General features: G+C 32.4%; 1 protein-coding gene across 1 annotated transcript; it reads right to left on the reverse strand.

Moving 5' to 3' along the window:
* Positions 1–9,638: 9,638 nt before the first annotated feature.
* Positions 9,639–13,122, reverse strand: LOC11417590 (receptor-like protein kinase HERK 1). The gene is made up of 2 exons (XM_003597260.4): positions 12,915–13,122; positions 9,639–12,821 (listed from the first exon to the last, which is right to left on the reverse strand). Exon 2 carries the CDS (start codon positions 12,757–12,759, stop codon positions 10,216–10,218), a length of 2,544 nt encoding a protein of 847 aa, XP_003597308.1. The 5' UTR covers positions 12,760–12,821; positions 12,915–13,122; the 3' UTR covers positions 9,639–10,215.
* Between the last annotated feature and the right edge of the window lie 5,372 nt (positions 13,123–18,494).

Genomic DNA, 18,494 nt, shown 5'->3' on the forward strand with positions numbered 1-18,494 from the left:
ATAGTTATGTGACTTATAGTTTTTGAGAATGGACCTAGACAGTTAAAAGGGAATGTAGAAGATGGGGATAGAGGTCGGCACTAGATCTTGAGCACTAGGAAGCAAAATCGACCAAAAGACAACATGTCAAATTAGAGACAATTACCCAACACTCATAATTTGTTTTTCATTTTATACTATGGTATTGATGATGGCTAATTGGCTGTGGTGTAACAACTGTAGAAACTGTTAGATCTAGAGCAAAATTTTGTCTTCACATTCACGAACAGGCTACATCACCGTCGTGTTTTTTGTTCGGCCATTGTCCAAGGAGAAGATAGTGATGGTTACAGAGAGCATAAGAAAAGAGGTTGCATTTTAAATGAGAAGAAAACTTGTGATACATGCAGTATGCAATGTAAAATGGTGAAACCTTAATCTAGCAAGGATTTCAAGTGGCACACAATGCGAGACCTACTGCAATTTTCCACGATACATCACATATTCAAGTTCCATTGCAAGTTTTTTCATGATTTCATTAGATCATTAGAAATCTGATACATTTCAGTTCAATGAATTTAACAGTCTTATTGATGAATCATGTTTGTTGATTTGACAGTACATTTTAATGGGAAGGTGGATTATACATATAGGATATATCTCGATCACATATGATTTAACCACCACTCAGGAGAAACCGTTGTTAGTTTACATAATTTTAGTCCGACTAACTTGAAAGAAAATTATTCACAAACTTGAAAGAAAAATTATTCACAAACTTGAAAGAGTACATTTCTGTTACTCTTCCATATATAAGCATGTTATCATCCTTGTTCGACTAACTTAAAAGAAAAATTCTTCACAAACTTGCTCGACTAAATTGAAAGAAAAATTATTCACAAACTTGCTCTTTCTTTGAAAATTTGAATCAAGTACAGACCATGCAATTGCAAAACTTGAAAATGCTAAATGTTGCATAAAAACGTTCTAAATTGAATTAAAATGGATTCTGAATCTCTGATAAACACTGAAGGAGGTTAAGATAAGATTATCAATGCAGCATTAGTTGTATCTGTTAAACTGGAATACAAATTAAATAGTAAGAGAACTTTGCCAAAACACTAAAGTACATAAACCATGCAACTTGTATCAACTGTAAATATATATAAAAAATAAATTAAAAGAACAAAAATGAATAAAAAAATAAACCATGATTCAACTTGCATTAACAAGTCAGTAAATACATAATAACAAAATGGAAGTACAACAGGCCTTAATCTTTCATATGAAAGAAAAATACAAAATATGTGTTTTTTTCGGCAGTTCCTGCAAACTTCCTAGGAGAATCTGGTTTGATTTTCCCTGCTAGTGCTGCATCGGTGATTTGTTCCAATTATCCTTTTTTCTGATATTTCATCCCCATTCTGCTAATTTCAGCATTTCCCTAGGAAGCAATAGATCTATGACAGGCTTTGCACAGAGAACTTTAAACAAAACTATATCAAAGGAATACACATTAGACTTTTACTCCTCTTCAATGCCACTTTCCTGCCATCCCTTAACTCTCCCTGGTGCAGCGCTTAAAGGAATCCATGTCTTCGACTGCCTTTGTCTTGCCAACCTCTTCCTTTTCCTGCACAACAAACTCCGACCAAGACCAATGCACTCACTACCCTGAGACTCACACCAGCTGTCACACGAACCTTAATATAACTTGAACCAATAGTAAGTTCTTTGCAAGAAGAAAACATATATATTTAGGGTCTATTAGGATTAACTTATTTGACCTGCATAAAAACTTGTGAGACTGTTATAGAGAACTTATAGAAACCACTTCTTTCCATAAACATTTCAGGATAACTTATGAAAATCGCTCATAGCTTATATAAAAGCAATTTTATTTTATCTTTTGTCACAGAAATAGCTTATACATAAGCACTTAATTAAACCATTTATCAAACACGACTTGATACATAAGCACTTAATTGACAAGCAAATCACATTAATGTAATTCCAAATTAACAACAAACAAATAACATCAATCATACATTAAACTTTGCAATATTGTGTTGCAAATGATGTAAACGTCTTATCCTAATGTTGAAGAATTAATATGAAATTAAAAACACAAAAATGGATTAATTAGACCTTATATATCTATGACAATAGATCTTTTCTCTTCAAACTAAGAAGAAACATCCAACCAAGAGGCAACAATCTCCAAAATCAGCAGGAGAGGGAGCGATGTTCTGAGTGCGTGAGAGTTGTTCTTTACTTTTGGCTCATTCGTGAAAATTGAAAAATGCTTCTTTGGTCTTCCCTAGTGTTTTTCTTCTCCTATACAAGAGAAAACCTTTTCTCATGAGTGTATAACTAAACGTCCCACATGGACAACTATAACATAAAAATGAAGCCATAAATAGGAGAAATGATATTTGTACAACCACTTTGTGACAATTTTAGACAACTTTCTTTCTCATACTCGTATTCTATTCTTACTCTCTCTTCCTTTTTCTCTCTCCATTGTTTTTGAGGTTCCACCTAGAGAGCTCCAGAATCTCCTCCTTGACGACTTATCCGGGACTTACATGCCTAAGAATGTTAGGGTGATTTTGTAGTTTTTTCTTTTCTTTTGGGCTTTGGCCCTCTTTATTCTACAAAAATATATATAATATTTCTAAACTAACAATCTAATCGATAACTTTATCTTAAAATAAAATGCATCAATCTTACTAATATTATAGTTTCCATAATTTTTAATTTATCATTCTAATATTTCTAACAAACTTGTTCTGTCTTTGAAAATTTGAATGAAGTTATAGAACAACTCATGCAGGAAAATGTTGTGTTGCATTAACAAAAGTTCTAACTGAAAATGAAATGGAAATGGAATCTTATAACACCTGTAATGGATTTTAAGATTACCAATGCTACATGAGTTGTATCTTTGAAATACACCATGCAACTTTTATTAACTGTGAATATAAATAAATCAAAAGAATAAAGAGGAAGTAAATGAATGGAAATCAAAACTATGATTCAACTTGTATTAACAGCAACATGTGAAAGTACAGCAAGCCTTGATCTTTCATATGAAAGGAAAATACAAAAACATGTGACTGAATTCTTAAAGGCAGTTTAGAGGGAGAACTTTGCCAAATTTTAGATTCAGATATTTCTCTGATTGATAAAGTATATCTAAATAGTTGCACAACTTGCACTCAATTTTTAACATAGACCAGTGCAAACCTCTGATTACCAATTAAGCAAGCATGTTTCAACAACTCCATCTTTCTTTACAAATCTATGAAGTGCCTCAATCTTCTATGTTGAGAAAGACTATGAAATAGTGACATAGACATGTCAACACCGGTACTAATTTGAAAAAGCGGAATAATTGAATGTAAACACACGAGTTCACCATTTCCTTAGGAAGGAATGGGTCTATGACCGGCCTACACAAAAGGAATACACATCTGACTTTCGACAATCCTCTAGCAGATCCAATGCATATCTCAAGTCTCTCCTACCAACTTAGACTCAGGAGTCTTGAACCGTATTGATGACTCTTGAGAGTTCCCTTCTCCATATATTCATATACCAAAATCATTTCATCATTTTCAAAGACACCTGATGCCGATGGTGGAACTGAGACAACATTTCAATTTCAACTCGAAATTCAGCAATCCCCTGCAACCGCGGATTCCCCTCTTCACTGCCTTTAAATTTTAGTACCCTCTTGAACACTCGTATAAAACAAATCATCAAAATTGTTAGTACTCTCTTGAACTTCTGCAAAAGGAACACGATACTGCAAGTTCAAATCAACACTTATTGTTGTGCCGTTGGAGTATTTACTTCCCATCGTATGTGATGCGGCACCATTGACGGATAAAGGAATCCATGTTTTCGACTGCCTTTGTCTTGCCAACCTCTTCCTTTTACTGCACAGTACACAACAAACTCTGGCCAAGACCAATGCACTCACTACCCCGACACTCACACCAGCTATCAAACCAATCTTACTAGAACTCGAACTAGAAGTAACTTCTTTGTAAGACCAATACAAACAAACCAAATACAAATATATTTAGGTTCTATTCGGATTAACTTATCTGACCTCACTTGCTTGCATAAAAACTTGTGAGACTGTTTCAGAGAATTTATAGAAACAACTTATTACATGTCCATCAGCTGTTTTCAACTTATTTCCATAAACTCTCCAAGATAACTCATGAAAATCGCACATAGCTTATATATAAACAATTTATCTTTCTTTTATCTTTTGTTATCGAAATAGCTTATACTTAAGCAATTATGCCATGAGCTCTTAAACTATTTATCCAAGGCACATTATTCTCTAAATTAACGACAAACAAATCACATCACTCAAACATTAGATTTTGCAATAGAGAAATGATATTTGAACAACCATTTTTAACAACTTTTGTGACAACTTTTTCTCTCATACTCACATTATCTTTTTACTTTCTCTCTCTATTGCTTTGGTTTTTATGTCAATATCTCATTTCCTTTATAAAATTTTGGTTGTCATAAAAATTGTCACATATATGGATGTTCAAATAACAGAACTCTTTGCAATATTGTGATACAAATGTGTTATCCTAAAATTAACGAGGCACGTCACCAAAAAAATAAAATAATAAGGCAATTAATTAAACCTTATATATCTATGACAGGTGGCATTTAATTTGAGAAAGGAGGCTTCTTTCCCACCATGGGAAAATATTTTTTTGACCATTAGATCAAATATAGACCATAATGTTATCATAGACACTCACCACAATATTTTATTCACTCTCCTCCATATCTCTCTCACTCACCACTCACCTCCCATATGAGACAAAAAATCAAACTTGAAAATATTCATCTTCTTTGCCCGTCCATGAAAATGGGCTAAGCAACCCGGATTTTGACCCGATTTGATCACTATGTACATGCAACCGTTTAATTAGGGATGAGTGTGGCACCTCTTTATTTATTTTTATCCATTAAATTACAAGCATATATCTCTCTTTAATCTAATCTACAATACGTCATTTTTGTTTTTTTTTTTTAATTTTCAATTTCTGAATTTTTAATTAGATGAAGATGATAATACTTTGTTGTTGATATGATGCTCAGAAAAATTTAATTCCTTGGCCATCTCACAAAGCCCAGCAAAAATAGCAATAGAATAATGCTTGCAATTATCATAGACAATCATTTCTCTGATTTCACTAAATTCCACTTTCAAATTAAGATCTGGCTTTTAGGAAGATGAGTTTGTTCTTCAAATTAAGAAATTTGGGATCCCACTTTTTTATTCCACTTTCAATTGATATGGAAATTGCAAGCATGATTTGAGTTTGATAGAGCTGGAGGAGTAATGAGATGAAGATTGCTCCTGGTGCTTTGAGGGAAAAATAACGAATAGGGTCCATAATAAAGATGTGTTCTACACTTGATTCAATGGTCAGAAAAAGCTTTTCCATGATGGGAAAAAACTAGCCTTTCCCAAATTAAATGCCACCTCTATGACAATAGATCCAAACACAAACTAAGAAGAAGCTTCTAACCAAGAGGCAACAAACACATCTCCAAAATCAGGAGGAGACGGAAGATAGTGTGAAGGTTTAAGTACATGAGAGTTATTTGTTCTTCTTTATCCTCACTCGTGAAAATTGTCTCTCAAGTGACATACTAATATGTCCCCCATCGACAAAACTTAATACAAATTCATAAATTCTTCCAATGGTGTTCCTATCATTTTAACTACTGATTATTCTTTTTTTTTTCTTTTCTTTTCTTTTCTCCTTTGATTTACTTCTGATTTTTTTATTTTTTATTGGTCAACTAAGTTTTTGGAAGATAGGGAAATACATTTATTTTGTATAAAAATTATCCTTAGTTTGTTGCATTTTCAATCCAACAGCTAATAAAAAAAATCTCCTTTGATTTACATCTGGATTTTTTTTATTACTAATTGGTCAAATAAGTTTTTGTAAATAGATATTTTAGAGGATAAGAAAATATATTTATTTTGTATAAAAAATAAAAAAGAATACATTTGTATAAAAACTATCCTCAGTTTCTTGCATTTTCAATCCAACTGCTAATAAAAAAAGTCTCCTTTGATTTACATTTGCAAGTTTTTTTATTACTTATTGGTCAAATAAGTTTTTAGAGTATAAGGAAATACATTTATTTTGTATAAAAAATAAAAAAGAATACATTTATATAAACACTATCCTCAGTTTTTAGCATTTTCAATCCAACTGCTAATAAAAAAAGGGTTAAATATGTTTTTATCCTTATAAAATATCAACTTTTCGTTTTAATCCCTCTAACAAATTTCATAGTAGCCATTACGTTTGATTCATGCGTTCTCATCAAGTAAGATATTTGCAGACTTCACGTCATGGTGAATAAACGCTTTAGCATTGCTGCTGTGAAGGTAATGAAGTCCTTTAGCAGATCCAATGCATATCTCAAGCCTCTCCTACAAACTTATGCTCGGGAGTCCTGAACTGTATAGATGACTCTTGAGGGTTTCCTTCTCCATGTATTCATATATAAGGATCATTTCATTATTATCATCATGTTCATGCGTTACCTCCTTATTTAAAAAAAAAAAAAATAGATTTTGAGAAAATCTAATTCTAATAGCTTTTCATTTTAGGATCAAAATAGACTTTTTTTATAAAATGATATTTTTAAAAATCCTAAACAAACACTTCAAAATGAAAAAGTGATTTTTTTAAGGAGAAAAATAGATTTATTTTTTGAAAAAAATCTAAACAAACGGGCCCTAAATAATAATATTAATAAGAAGGGTAATTGTAAGATTCTAGGGAAGGCTAAGCATGTCACTCATGCTGTTGTGTCAGTATTTATTTCATAGCTTGTTTTCTCGATCTGATAAGGTTCATGTGGCTTGCTATGATTTCTAATGTTGCACACTTGTTTGTTTTCGTGATTGATTATCAGTGTCCAACACGCGTTAGGATTAAAGTTACATTTGTAGTTTCTGTTAAATCATGTTCGATTGGCATATAAACATAAGTTTGATGTGTGTAGTAGAAGTGAAACCAAACATCATACACCAACTTCTCCTTTGCTCAATCATACACTAGCAGTGTCTTCTTTGTTGTAAACTCTATTTCTAGTCAAATAAATGCTACTAATTTTTTTAGCATAAGTAGAGCAATGTTTTGTCACTTGCATATAGCAATGTTTGTAGATGTGTCATAATTTAACAAGGGCCATTGATTTAATGTTAATAGAGATCAATGGATAAGATTGCTCTTAAATGTTTACCTTGAATTTGGATGGATTTTAATTTTAAAAAACTGATGTACCATTATTTGAAATTATACAAATCACTTAGGTTTGATATATTTATAAATTTGGAACATGTTGAAAACAGTGTTGTTTTACTTTCCGTTACCAAATTATTATTATTATTTTTTATCAAAATCAATATTTCATTTTCTTTATTATTTAGAAAAACTCGATAAATGTTAGTATTTAAATTAATATTTCCTCATTCGTTCCGTTTGAAGTCAGAATCACTAACTTCTTTAACGGTTAACTCAAACTAATAACTCTCTATTCACTTTGTTTATTATAATTTTTTATATTGATATCATTTATTTGAGTTATTGTTTGACGTAAACATGATATATTTTAGAATTAATTTTTTAATTACTTGTGTTTTTCAGGAATATAGTTGAACTTGTTCATTTCCTTTGGCATGTGGTAGAATTTGCCATGAACTTCTTGATTTTATATTTATAGTTTTTTATTTCAAAAACAAGGTAAATTTAGTATTATTAATGATGACCTTAATAACTATTTCACAAATAATATGAATTTTGACGATGTATATTTATTATTTTTTATGAACCAAGTCATATTCATGTAAAAATAAAAATAAATAAAGTGATTATATTTATTTTTGGAAGAACGTTTTTCACTAAAATCTGAATGGTAAATAATTAAATTTTTTTCTTTTTTGAGGATATTAAGGAAATAAAATCTGAAGTATGAAAATGTTAGTCACATTATTTGGTCTATGTTTTTATATTAAGTTTTTTTTTTTATTGAAAATGGGGCTGGAAAAGGTTAGCAGAAGTGTTAAAAAAAATATTGTATCTCCCTCCGATAAAGAAATAAACAAATTAATTGGATTCAAATTATAATTTTGAGCTAGGGGTACAAATTGGAATATAAAAGAATAGGAAGTACAACTCATTATAAGTAAAATAAAATTGATCTAAGATGGAGAAATTTGACAATTTATCCATACTAAAACTCACTATACTTACTATGTGTGTTAGTTTGCGCATTATTGGAGTCGAATGTGGGATGAGAAGTTGAATGCCACAATGGATAGTATATAGATTTATTTATTACATTGACATTGAAATACTTAACTGATCACTTAATTTAACGTGTGCAAGCTATTAATAAGACTATAGTAGGCTTTGGAGTTTCCATTGTACAAGCCGGCAGAAAATGAATAAATGAGAAGGAAAATGGTGTATTGTGTTGTTACATGTTAGGTGAGAAAGGAATGTAGAAGATAGTGGAATAGGATATATATGGTTTATAGCATTTTCTTCAATTCAATCTAGTCATGGACTTTCTTATTACCACAACTGACTCCAAAAATAGAAAAGACTGGTACTTCTTTCCATGATAGGGATGGGTACCAAATATAGAGCACTACATAGCAAAATAGTCCAAAAGTGAGTGAATATGTCAAGAAAATAGAGCCAACAGTAAGGTATCATTTATGTTAAGCATTCAAATTCATGTATATTACTTGTGTGACAATTATTTCCCTCTTAGTTGCTAATATATAAGTTTCCTTGTATCACATATGTTCAAGTTCCATATGACAAGTTTTAATGTTTTATCATGACTTCATTAGAATCTGCATACATATATCATAGTTATATGAACTTTCCATAATCTCCTTTTTCTATATTATAAAAGCCTCCCACTTTTTTTATTTTTTGAAGGTACTAAATTTCAGATGACAATAATGTCAATAGATTCATTTCCTGATATTTGTTGATCTGACTATGCATTTTAATTCGAAGGTGGGTTATAGGATATATCATGATCCTATGAAGTTTATCAATGGCAACTAATTTTTATCTTTTCTAGAATTACCTCCACCACCACCCAAGAAAAGGTTCCCCAATAAGGGAAAACAGTTTTACTTGTTAGGTAAAGTAGTTTAATTTGTTGTTACTTGTTAGTTACAAAGTTTGCCACCTTCTTCTGTTACTCTTGCAGCAGTTGATATAGCTTATACTATTGTTTATTAACTTTAATGAACCATTATTCAAAAAAGAGAGAACTTTCACAATTGACTAAAAGTACATACAAAAATAAACCACACAACTTGTATTAACAGCAAAGAGCAATGCTATACATCCCCAAGGATATTATAGCGAAGGACTCACAATTTCCATTCCAACCGATAAAAGCATCCGCTGGCCACAAAACTGTCAAATTAGCATTAAATCCAATGGCTATTAACATGCCAACAAGTTCGTGAAGCACTCATGAAAATGCTTGTCGCAGTTTCTAGCATTTTCCAACAGCAAATATATAAAAAATAAAATGAAAGAACAAAAAGGAAGTAAATGAATGAAAATCAAATAAACCATGGTTCAACTTGTATTAACATACATGATAGATGATAACAAAATGAAAGTACAGAAGGCCTTGATCTTTCATATGAAAGAAAAATACAAAAACATGTGACTAAATTCTTATAGGCAGTTTAGAGGGAGAACTTTGCCAAATTTTAGATTCAGATATTTCTCTGATTGATAAAGTATATCTAAATAGTTGCACAACTTGCACTCAATTTTTAACATAGACCAGTGCAAACCTCTGATTACCAATTAAGCATGTTTCAATAACTCCATCTTTCTTTACAGATCTATGAAGTGTCTCAATCTTCTATGTTGTGACAAACTAGGAAGCACTGACACGGAAACTGACACGTCGACACTGATAATAATTTGAAAAAGTGGAATAATTGAATGTAAACACATGTGTAAGTGTCAGTGTAGTGTGTCAATGTCAGACAGCAGACACACCTTCAATGTGAAGTGTCGGTGCTACATAGGTGGAAGAGAGCTACTGATTTGAAGAAAAACAACAAAAACAAAAAAAAAGAATATTGCAATACATAATTTAGAAAAGGGGACTTCATCTACCCTCGGACTTCACCAACTGTGAGAATACCCTACTCATAGAAACACCAGATAGATCATCAACGGTTGAAGCTTCAAATGGCACAGCAGAGGCAGAAGAAGAAACATTTGCGTCCTGGTTGAAATTGTTGACTTGTGGAGATAGTTCGCCAATCATATTTGTACTGTTTTCTTCAGGATCACCTTGAACCACGGCCTCTTGAAGTTGAAGAGCATATTCCAAATTCCACAAGACATCTCCCATGGAAGGCCTGTCAACACCATAATCAGCCAAACATTTCTCAGCAGTTTCAGCGAACTTCCTAAGAGAATCTGCTTTGATTTTCCCTTGAAGAGCTGTATCGATGATTTGCTCCAGCTGTCCTTTTTTCTGATATTTCATTGCCCATTCTGCTAAGTTCACCATTTCCCTAGGAAGCGATGGATCTATAACTGGCCTTGCACAAAGAACTTCAAACAGAACTACCCCAAAGGAATATACGTCTGATTTTTCTGTCAGTTGTTGCCTCCTGAAATACTCTGGATCAAGGTACCCAAAACTCCCCTTGACAGCCGTGCTCACGTGCGTTTGATCGAGCTCAGGACCGGTTTTTGACAATCCAAAATCAGCAACTTTAGCCATTAGGTTCTCATCAAGTAAGATATTTGCAGACTTCACGTCACGATGAATAACCGCTTTAGCATAGCCAGTGTGAAGGTAATGAAGTCCTCTGGCAGATCCAATGCATATATCAAGTCTCTCCTTCCAACTTAAGCTTGGTAGTCCCAAACCATACAGATGACCCTTGAGTGTTCCCTTCTCCATGTATTCATATATCAGGATCATTTCATTATTTTCATCACAATAACCAATCAAGGACACCAAATGACGATGACGGAACTGAGACAACATTTCAATTTCAGTTCTAAATTCAGCAATCCCTTGCTGGGACCGCGGATTCCCCCTCTTCACTGCCACTTTTCTACCATCCCTTAACTCTCCCTTGTATACTTTCCCAAAACCACCAACCCCAATAACCCAACTCTCATCAAAATTATTTGTACCCTCCTGAACTTCCGCAAAAGGGACACGGTACTCGAAGTTCGAAGCAGCGCTTATTGTCGTGCCATTGGAATATTTACTTCCCATTGTATGGGATGTTGCATCATTCACGGATAAAGGAATCCATGTCTTCGACTGCCTTTGTCTTGCCAACCTCTTCTTTTTCCTGCACAGTACACAACAAACTCCGGCCAAGACCAATACACTCACTACCCCAACACTCACACCAGCTATCACACCAACCTTGCTAGAACTCGAACCAGAAGTAGTACCCCCAGCACCAGATGCCGCATCTGCACTTAGACTGCCTATAGAATTGTTCATTTTCAAGATCTCCAGTCCATTCAAAATAGCATTAGGGCTGTCCTTACTCAAAGGGGAAGGGCCAATACTTACACGAAGTTTATTGCCGTCGGCTAAAGGCGTAACAGAATCTTGATAATATGGAACGGACAAAACATTACTACTTTTAGAAGCAAGATCAAGATCCTTAACAACCGTCAACGAGTCGATATAAACATTGAAATAAAGTGTATTGAGACCTTTACTGACTATATCACAAAAGTGAGTTCGAACAAGGTATTGAAATCCTGGCTCCGTATCAAACTGCCACGTCACATTGAAATTAAGATTAGCATCACCACCGCTCGTGTTCGTGTTCATCTCTGCGACAGTACCGTAAACACTACGCGGGGCAATGTTCTCTGTCGGCCCTCCATCCGCAAAATCAACACCAACAAGATTTGAAACATCATTGGCAAGGCTCGATTCTAGAAGATACTTTTGATCCGAAATCCAAGTTCTATAAAGAGGGTCCTCTCCAGAGGTAACAACTGGACCACCCATGTTAACCCTCCAAACAGTCTCCAAAGCCTGAAACCCCAATCCAGAAAACGTTGATACCGGACTCAAGGTAGGAGCCTCATCAGCAATGAGTTCATCCGGAACTGAAACAACTTCAATTGCATTCACAAATGCAACAGAATCATCAGAAGGTTTAAAAGTAATAACAAGAGTATCTGTGTTAACATTGATAGAATACTCCTTCATAACAGGACTCTTCTGAGCAGTAAATCCACTAAGAAGAACAAAAGTTTGTGTTGCAACAGAGAATTTTGCAGCATTCAAATTGTATCTATCATAAATAAATGGAAAGAAATAAAACCGGATCCAGTGTCTCCCCTTTTGGTTAATTGGAAAAGTGTACTTTGAAGATCCAGTAAAGATTCTTGCAGTTTGATAAAGAGGCGATTCATCACCAACATCAGAAACAGATTTTGAGCTAGTACTAGCAAGAATCTCTTGCTGAGTTGAAAGTAACTTCTTATGGAAACTATCTGAACTGAAATTACGGTTACCAACTGAAGTGGTTGTAGTTGATCCACAATCTATAAGGTAATTATCTGATGGAACAAAAGTTGCACAAAAACATAACAAAGGTAACAACATATACAAAACACAGACAAACAAACCATGTTTTTTCCAATCCAACATCATGGGTTTTTTGTTTTGCTTCTAAAAATCTTGTCTTTTTGAAGCAAATTGAATCCTAGGAAGATCTGTAATACAAACAAAAACAGAAAGAAACTAATAAGGTTTTTTAAAAAAAATAAATAAAAGTCAAAGAGAAGAGAAATAGAAGAAAGTGTCACCTTTTTATCAGTGTTATAGCTTGAGCAGGAGAAAAATCTGAGAGGATCTGTGTTTTGTTATTTTGAGAGAGAGTTTGATGAAAAGAAATTGAAATAGTGGAAGGACATGTTGAGAAAGAATCTAGCTAAGCATAAGCTGGAACATACAATGATGTTTTATGACAACCTAAACTCTTGACATATTCATAGATTCTTTGTTTTTTATTTTTATTTTTATTTTTTGTTTAAGTAGTGGTAAGAGAGAGAAACGGTGGAAGCAGAGTCAAAACTAACTCAGAAAGGTTGGTGCATGGTTTTTCATTGGAGAGCTTCTACGGTGCAGTCATGAAAATGATTTTGAAAAAATTAATTTTAATTTTAATGTTTGATTCATTTTTGAATTGTTGATTATTGATTAATGATCAATAACAATTCATCTAGCAATGCTTACAACATCTTGAACTTACAGGTACTATTTTATCCTTGGCATTTTAACATGCAAACCAGTTAATCTGATGAATTGATGATACTATGAGGACTGAACTTTTGATGCCACTGGTACAAATAGTGAAGTGTTATACACAACACTTTTGATGCTATAGTATTAGCTTCATCAGAAAAGTCATCATCATAGAATTTTTCTTTTGATTGATGTTTGCTTGTTTGAAAACGTGTGTGGTGTAAATAGAGATTATAACAATTGAGATAGGTGAGGTAAGTGTGTTTAGGTAAGTTAATTAAGAGCAATAAAAATGGAGAGTGAATAGAAGTAAAACAAAAAAGGAAAATGAAGTTGAGTTAATTTGTATTTTTAATTATGGAAAGGATTTTGTAAATTGTAGTAATACGGTATCTTTTGTTTCTTGTCCTTCTTATGTGCTAAAATTTAGGTTTAGAGTAGGAAAAACACTTTGTAGAAGAAAATCACTTACCTTGATTAGTGGAGTAATTGTTGTCTTTAAATGTATTTTTTTAATTAAAAAATGTTTAGGTGGATTGACATGTGGGAGTTTATCCATGTCAAAAGTTCACACCAAAACTCATACAATATCCAAAGATATTTGTATGTCAGCAAACATCAATGAAAGTTAAATTCATATCGTATTAACTTATAAGATATGAGTCAATTTCGTATCAACTTAACCAATATGCGTTGACATAATTTTAAATGTAAAACTTTTTTCAAGGGAATTTTAAATATAAGGTTTTAGTGTATATTCCGTTATTAATTTCTAATAGAGTCAAGACTTGTTTTCATTTTTAATTAATATGAAAAATTAAAAACAATTTTCAATCATAAAAACATATAAAAAATAGTAAGAATTTGGTTGTTCTGTTTTATTTTTTTCATTGACTAAATGAAGTTTCGCAACATGAATTGTAGATAGTTGAAGCACTTAATCATTTGGCCTTAGTCAACCTTCAATCCTTAGCCCTATATACAAAAACATATTGAAAGAGATGAATCCATTAAATAAGTTATTTTAATAGACCGGTCTTCATAATTGCGTGCGTAAAATATATTGATTTACACAAAAATTAGGTCATGCAATTTTTACCGGAGACAAATAACTCCTGGTTTCATATTGGTCAAAGAGAGGAGTAATATAGACAAATAAATTGGTCTAAGAAATACGTTTGGTAATGGTTGTTGGATATATAGGCTCATTCATCTTCCCGTCCAAATCATAATTGAATTTATATGAAAGAGCCAAAACATATGAACATGAAAATTGTTGTTCCAGGTGGTGTGAAAGCATGAATAGTCGAGCTGTTCTATATTCCCTACCAAATTGTAGGATGGGAAATTGACTTGCATAATGTAACACCGTATCAAGTGCTGTCTTATAGCAGAGAAGAGAATTGTTGTTGACATATTGCATAAGGCTGATGCACACAAGTAATTTACGTTTTTGTCCCCTCGGCAGTTAATTGCCGAGGAAAATAATTATGCAGACAGTGGGTTCTGCATAATTCTAAAGCATTTCCAAGCCATTTTTCGGCCAGTTTTTACCTGTAATTAAACCAGAGTATTTCCAAAGGCAATATAAATCATACAACATTGAAACTCGGTCATAAACAAGAAAAATACAATATCTTTTACAATTGTCCATAATTAAATCAAACCGACATTTGGTTCAAATTACACAAACGTTTGAAATTCATCAAAACGTTACAAAGTGTCCATAATTAAGTGTCCATAATTAAACAATTCATTACACATCATTAAATTCCTACTTACATTCAATGCAATTGCATATATGGAACGAACACACATATATAAATATATTATCTTCCACCATATTCCGAAACATAAATCCGACGTCGCTATCGTCGCGAATAAGCCAAGGCATATAGCTTGGCGTTTTCAATGCGTATTCGTCTCTATCTTCTCCTAGGTCTATGCATGGCATTTGACAAAACAAGTGACGTGTATATTGATTTTCACCAAGATGCTCAAAATAAATGTTAAGTTGTGCCTTCAAATTATCAAGAGAGTCCGTGGGCGTTATCATAACCTTAACCGTCTTTTTAAAAGCGGAGTACCTAACACGACCTTCAATTTTTGCAACCTTGGACACGTCTCACTTGACAAAACCAAAAAATGAACGGATTAAAATGCTCAATACCTGTTTTTTTACGTCAAAAGTGTGTTGATACCTCCTATGCTTGATGCTTGAATGAATTTGGATCAAGATTTGATGAAAAAAATATTGAATTTGGGGATTGAATGAAGGTGGTATTGAAGTTGATGATGAAAATAGTATATAGGGGGAACATGTGGTTGTTTCATCTCATGAAACATATTCCTCGGCAGTTAACTACCGATGATTTCCTCGCCAGTTAACTGCAGCCGGTTTCTTAATTCATTCCTCGCCAGTTAACTACCAAGGATTTCCTCGCCAGTTAACTGCAGCCGGTTTCTTAATTCCTTCCTCGCCAGTTAACTGCAGCCGGTTTCTTAATTTCTGGACAGTTAACTGTCGAGGAGGCAAAAACGTAAATTACTCGCGTGCCTCAGCCTTATGTAATGTGTCAACAGCAATTCTCCTTATAGTAATCGTGTCAAAACGAAGTTTCTCTATCTTTTACTAAAAACAAAATAAAAACACCACAGTTTGGTTTTTGTTTATTTAATTAACGTACGTTAACTAGCAATAATTCCTTAAAATCTGCCAAATGAAAACAATTCTTTCATAAAAGTGACGTGTAAATCTACCTTTTATTATGCTAAGATAAGATACACATCTTGATCTTATGATATCTTAAAAGTAACGTGTAAACAAATATACCTTTTCTTAACTTTAATATATAAAGCCATTATTAAGGTCTCTTCTATCACATTTTCCCTCCAAGATCTCATAATGAAATTAATGTGATCTTTGTGGGTTAATACTTTTTCAGGTGTAATTTATTCCCTTCACGATCAATCGTGATGGTGTGAAAAGTTTGGATGAAATATTATGGGAGAGGATGAATTACGCGTGGGGAGGATGATGTTTTGTGCAATTGTGCTTCTCTGGCTACCAAGTGGCAAAGCGTACAATAAACTCAATTAAAAATTTAAAAATATCTTGTCAAATAAATATATCTATTATATTAAATTAAAAGTCAATGACTAGCATACAATAAACTCAAGCTCATTTGCTAAAAAAAAAAAAAAAAAACTCAAGCTCATGATTTAAGTGGTCTCTTGAACCCTTCTTAATAGGCCGAGAGTGATTAGTTTAAAAATTATTTTGAAGAAAATAAAAGCAAATATTATTTCTCTCACCAACACAATGTCCCTGGTCTTTAAAAAAAACATAAGTGTATTTTCCGGTAGCTAGAATCAATTCTAACCCTCATAAAAACGGAACCAAACATAGGTGTATTTAACCACGATCAACGATTTTGTGGTCTTTGCTCAAGTAACAAAGTGATGCATGAGAGACTTAACAATGATATGTTTTTTAATCAAAAGAAAAGCAACATTAGTAATGTTATATATCACATAAAAGTTCAATCTTTATGGTGGTTTACAGTGAAGGGCAAAATCTTTCATTTTGAATTTATAATAACAATGGTAAACCAATCCTCCATAATGTTTTGGTTTGGTTATACTGATCATCATATATGTTTCTTGAGGGAGGTTGTGGGGATAAGGTGACACCAATGTGTGCTATTAGCTAGACACTTCACATGAACTCTATTAACTACAAAGACTAGCTAAGAGACAAACCAATTAACGTTTTGAGAAATAATAAATTATTTTGAAATGGATAAAAGTGCCAAGATTGAGTATTTACTGTATTAGTTTTCTCAAAATTTTACATCAATTGTGGAACATCTCTTGAAAACAAGTTATCATAAGATTGAGTATTTACTGTATTAGTTTTAAGGATGTGAAACATGTTCTAAACATCCGCTTTAATTTTTTTTTTATTGGCTAAACCATGTGTTGAACGTTATGATAACTTGTTTTCAAAAACTTACCAAGGAATCTAAGGATGTTCATGTAGTTGAACGTATAATTTTTTTTTCTTAAAAAATTAACAGTAAGTTTAACCAATAAGAAAAAAAAAATTCATAATAACTATTACTTATATAAAATACACTTAAAACAACAAAAAAACAGATTATATAAAAAAAAAAAAAAAAACGAATTGTACCAAAAAAGCATTAACATAACAAATGATTGTACCTAAAAAGCAACAACAAAGGAACTAAAAACTAATAGTAGTTTATTCAAAAAAAATAAAAATAATAGTAGCTATTTATGAAAGTCGAACTCAACGACCTTTTAAAGACTCAAATTCATCCATAATTGTCTATGAGCTAAACTGACATCCAATGTCCTTTTCAATGTAAATAAGTGTCGTTTCCTTTGCCTAATTTATTTACTAATAAGTTATTAATAATATTTTAATTTTAATATAACAATAATAATGAGGTGCTCTTCGGCGATGTGATATGTGTTTGGACGAATAATAACAGATTAAAAATTAAGGGGTAACCAAGGCCAAGGCTACGGTAGGTGACCTCCTTAGGTCTCCTACCGTAGGAGACTTGTTTTTTTTTTTTTTTTTTTAAAAAATAGATATCAATCATTGAATATAGGATGAAACTTTTGAATGGCTGAGATTTCAAGTAATGTGATTCATTAGAATTCTAATTTTTAAACATATAGAATGATTTAAAAAATTCAACTGATTTTGGAATCACATTTAATAAAGGGTGTTTTTGACATTGTTGGAAAAATTATATGACCCAACATGTCAATTTTTTTTTCTTCTAAGGACTAAAACAATATTCGGTATATTTATTGGGACTAAAAACTTATTCAACCTTCATCTCTATTGACCATTCAACTAATAATATTTGAATTGTGTGGAACGAACACAATGATATACTTATTGTTATTAGAAAAAGTATTGTTTACAAATTTAGAAAATACCATTCCACAATTATTAGAAAAAGTAAAGTATTTATTGTTATTGTGGCTTAAAGTTAATAAGGTCAATTTTGTTTATGGCTCGTGGTTGAACCCGTTTAGGTGCTTGGGTATCGATTAACCTTTTTGTGTATTCCTGGATTGACAGCTTGTAATTATATGTGGTT

Source organism: Medicago truncatula, chromosome 2 (genome assembly GCF_003473485.1).
Source record: "Medicago truncatula cultivar Jemalong A17 chromosome 2, MtrunA17r5.0-ANR, whole genome shotgun sequence".
NCBI lineage: Eukaryota > Viridiplantae > Streptophyta > Magnoliopsida > Fabales > Fabaceae > Medicago > Medicago truncatula.

Coding starts and splice junctions, on each gene's coding strand:
- LOC11417590 (XM_003597260.4), bottom strand. CDS start 12,759: ATGATGTTGGATTGGAAAAAACATGGTTTGTTTGTCTGTGTTTTGTAT.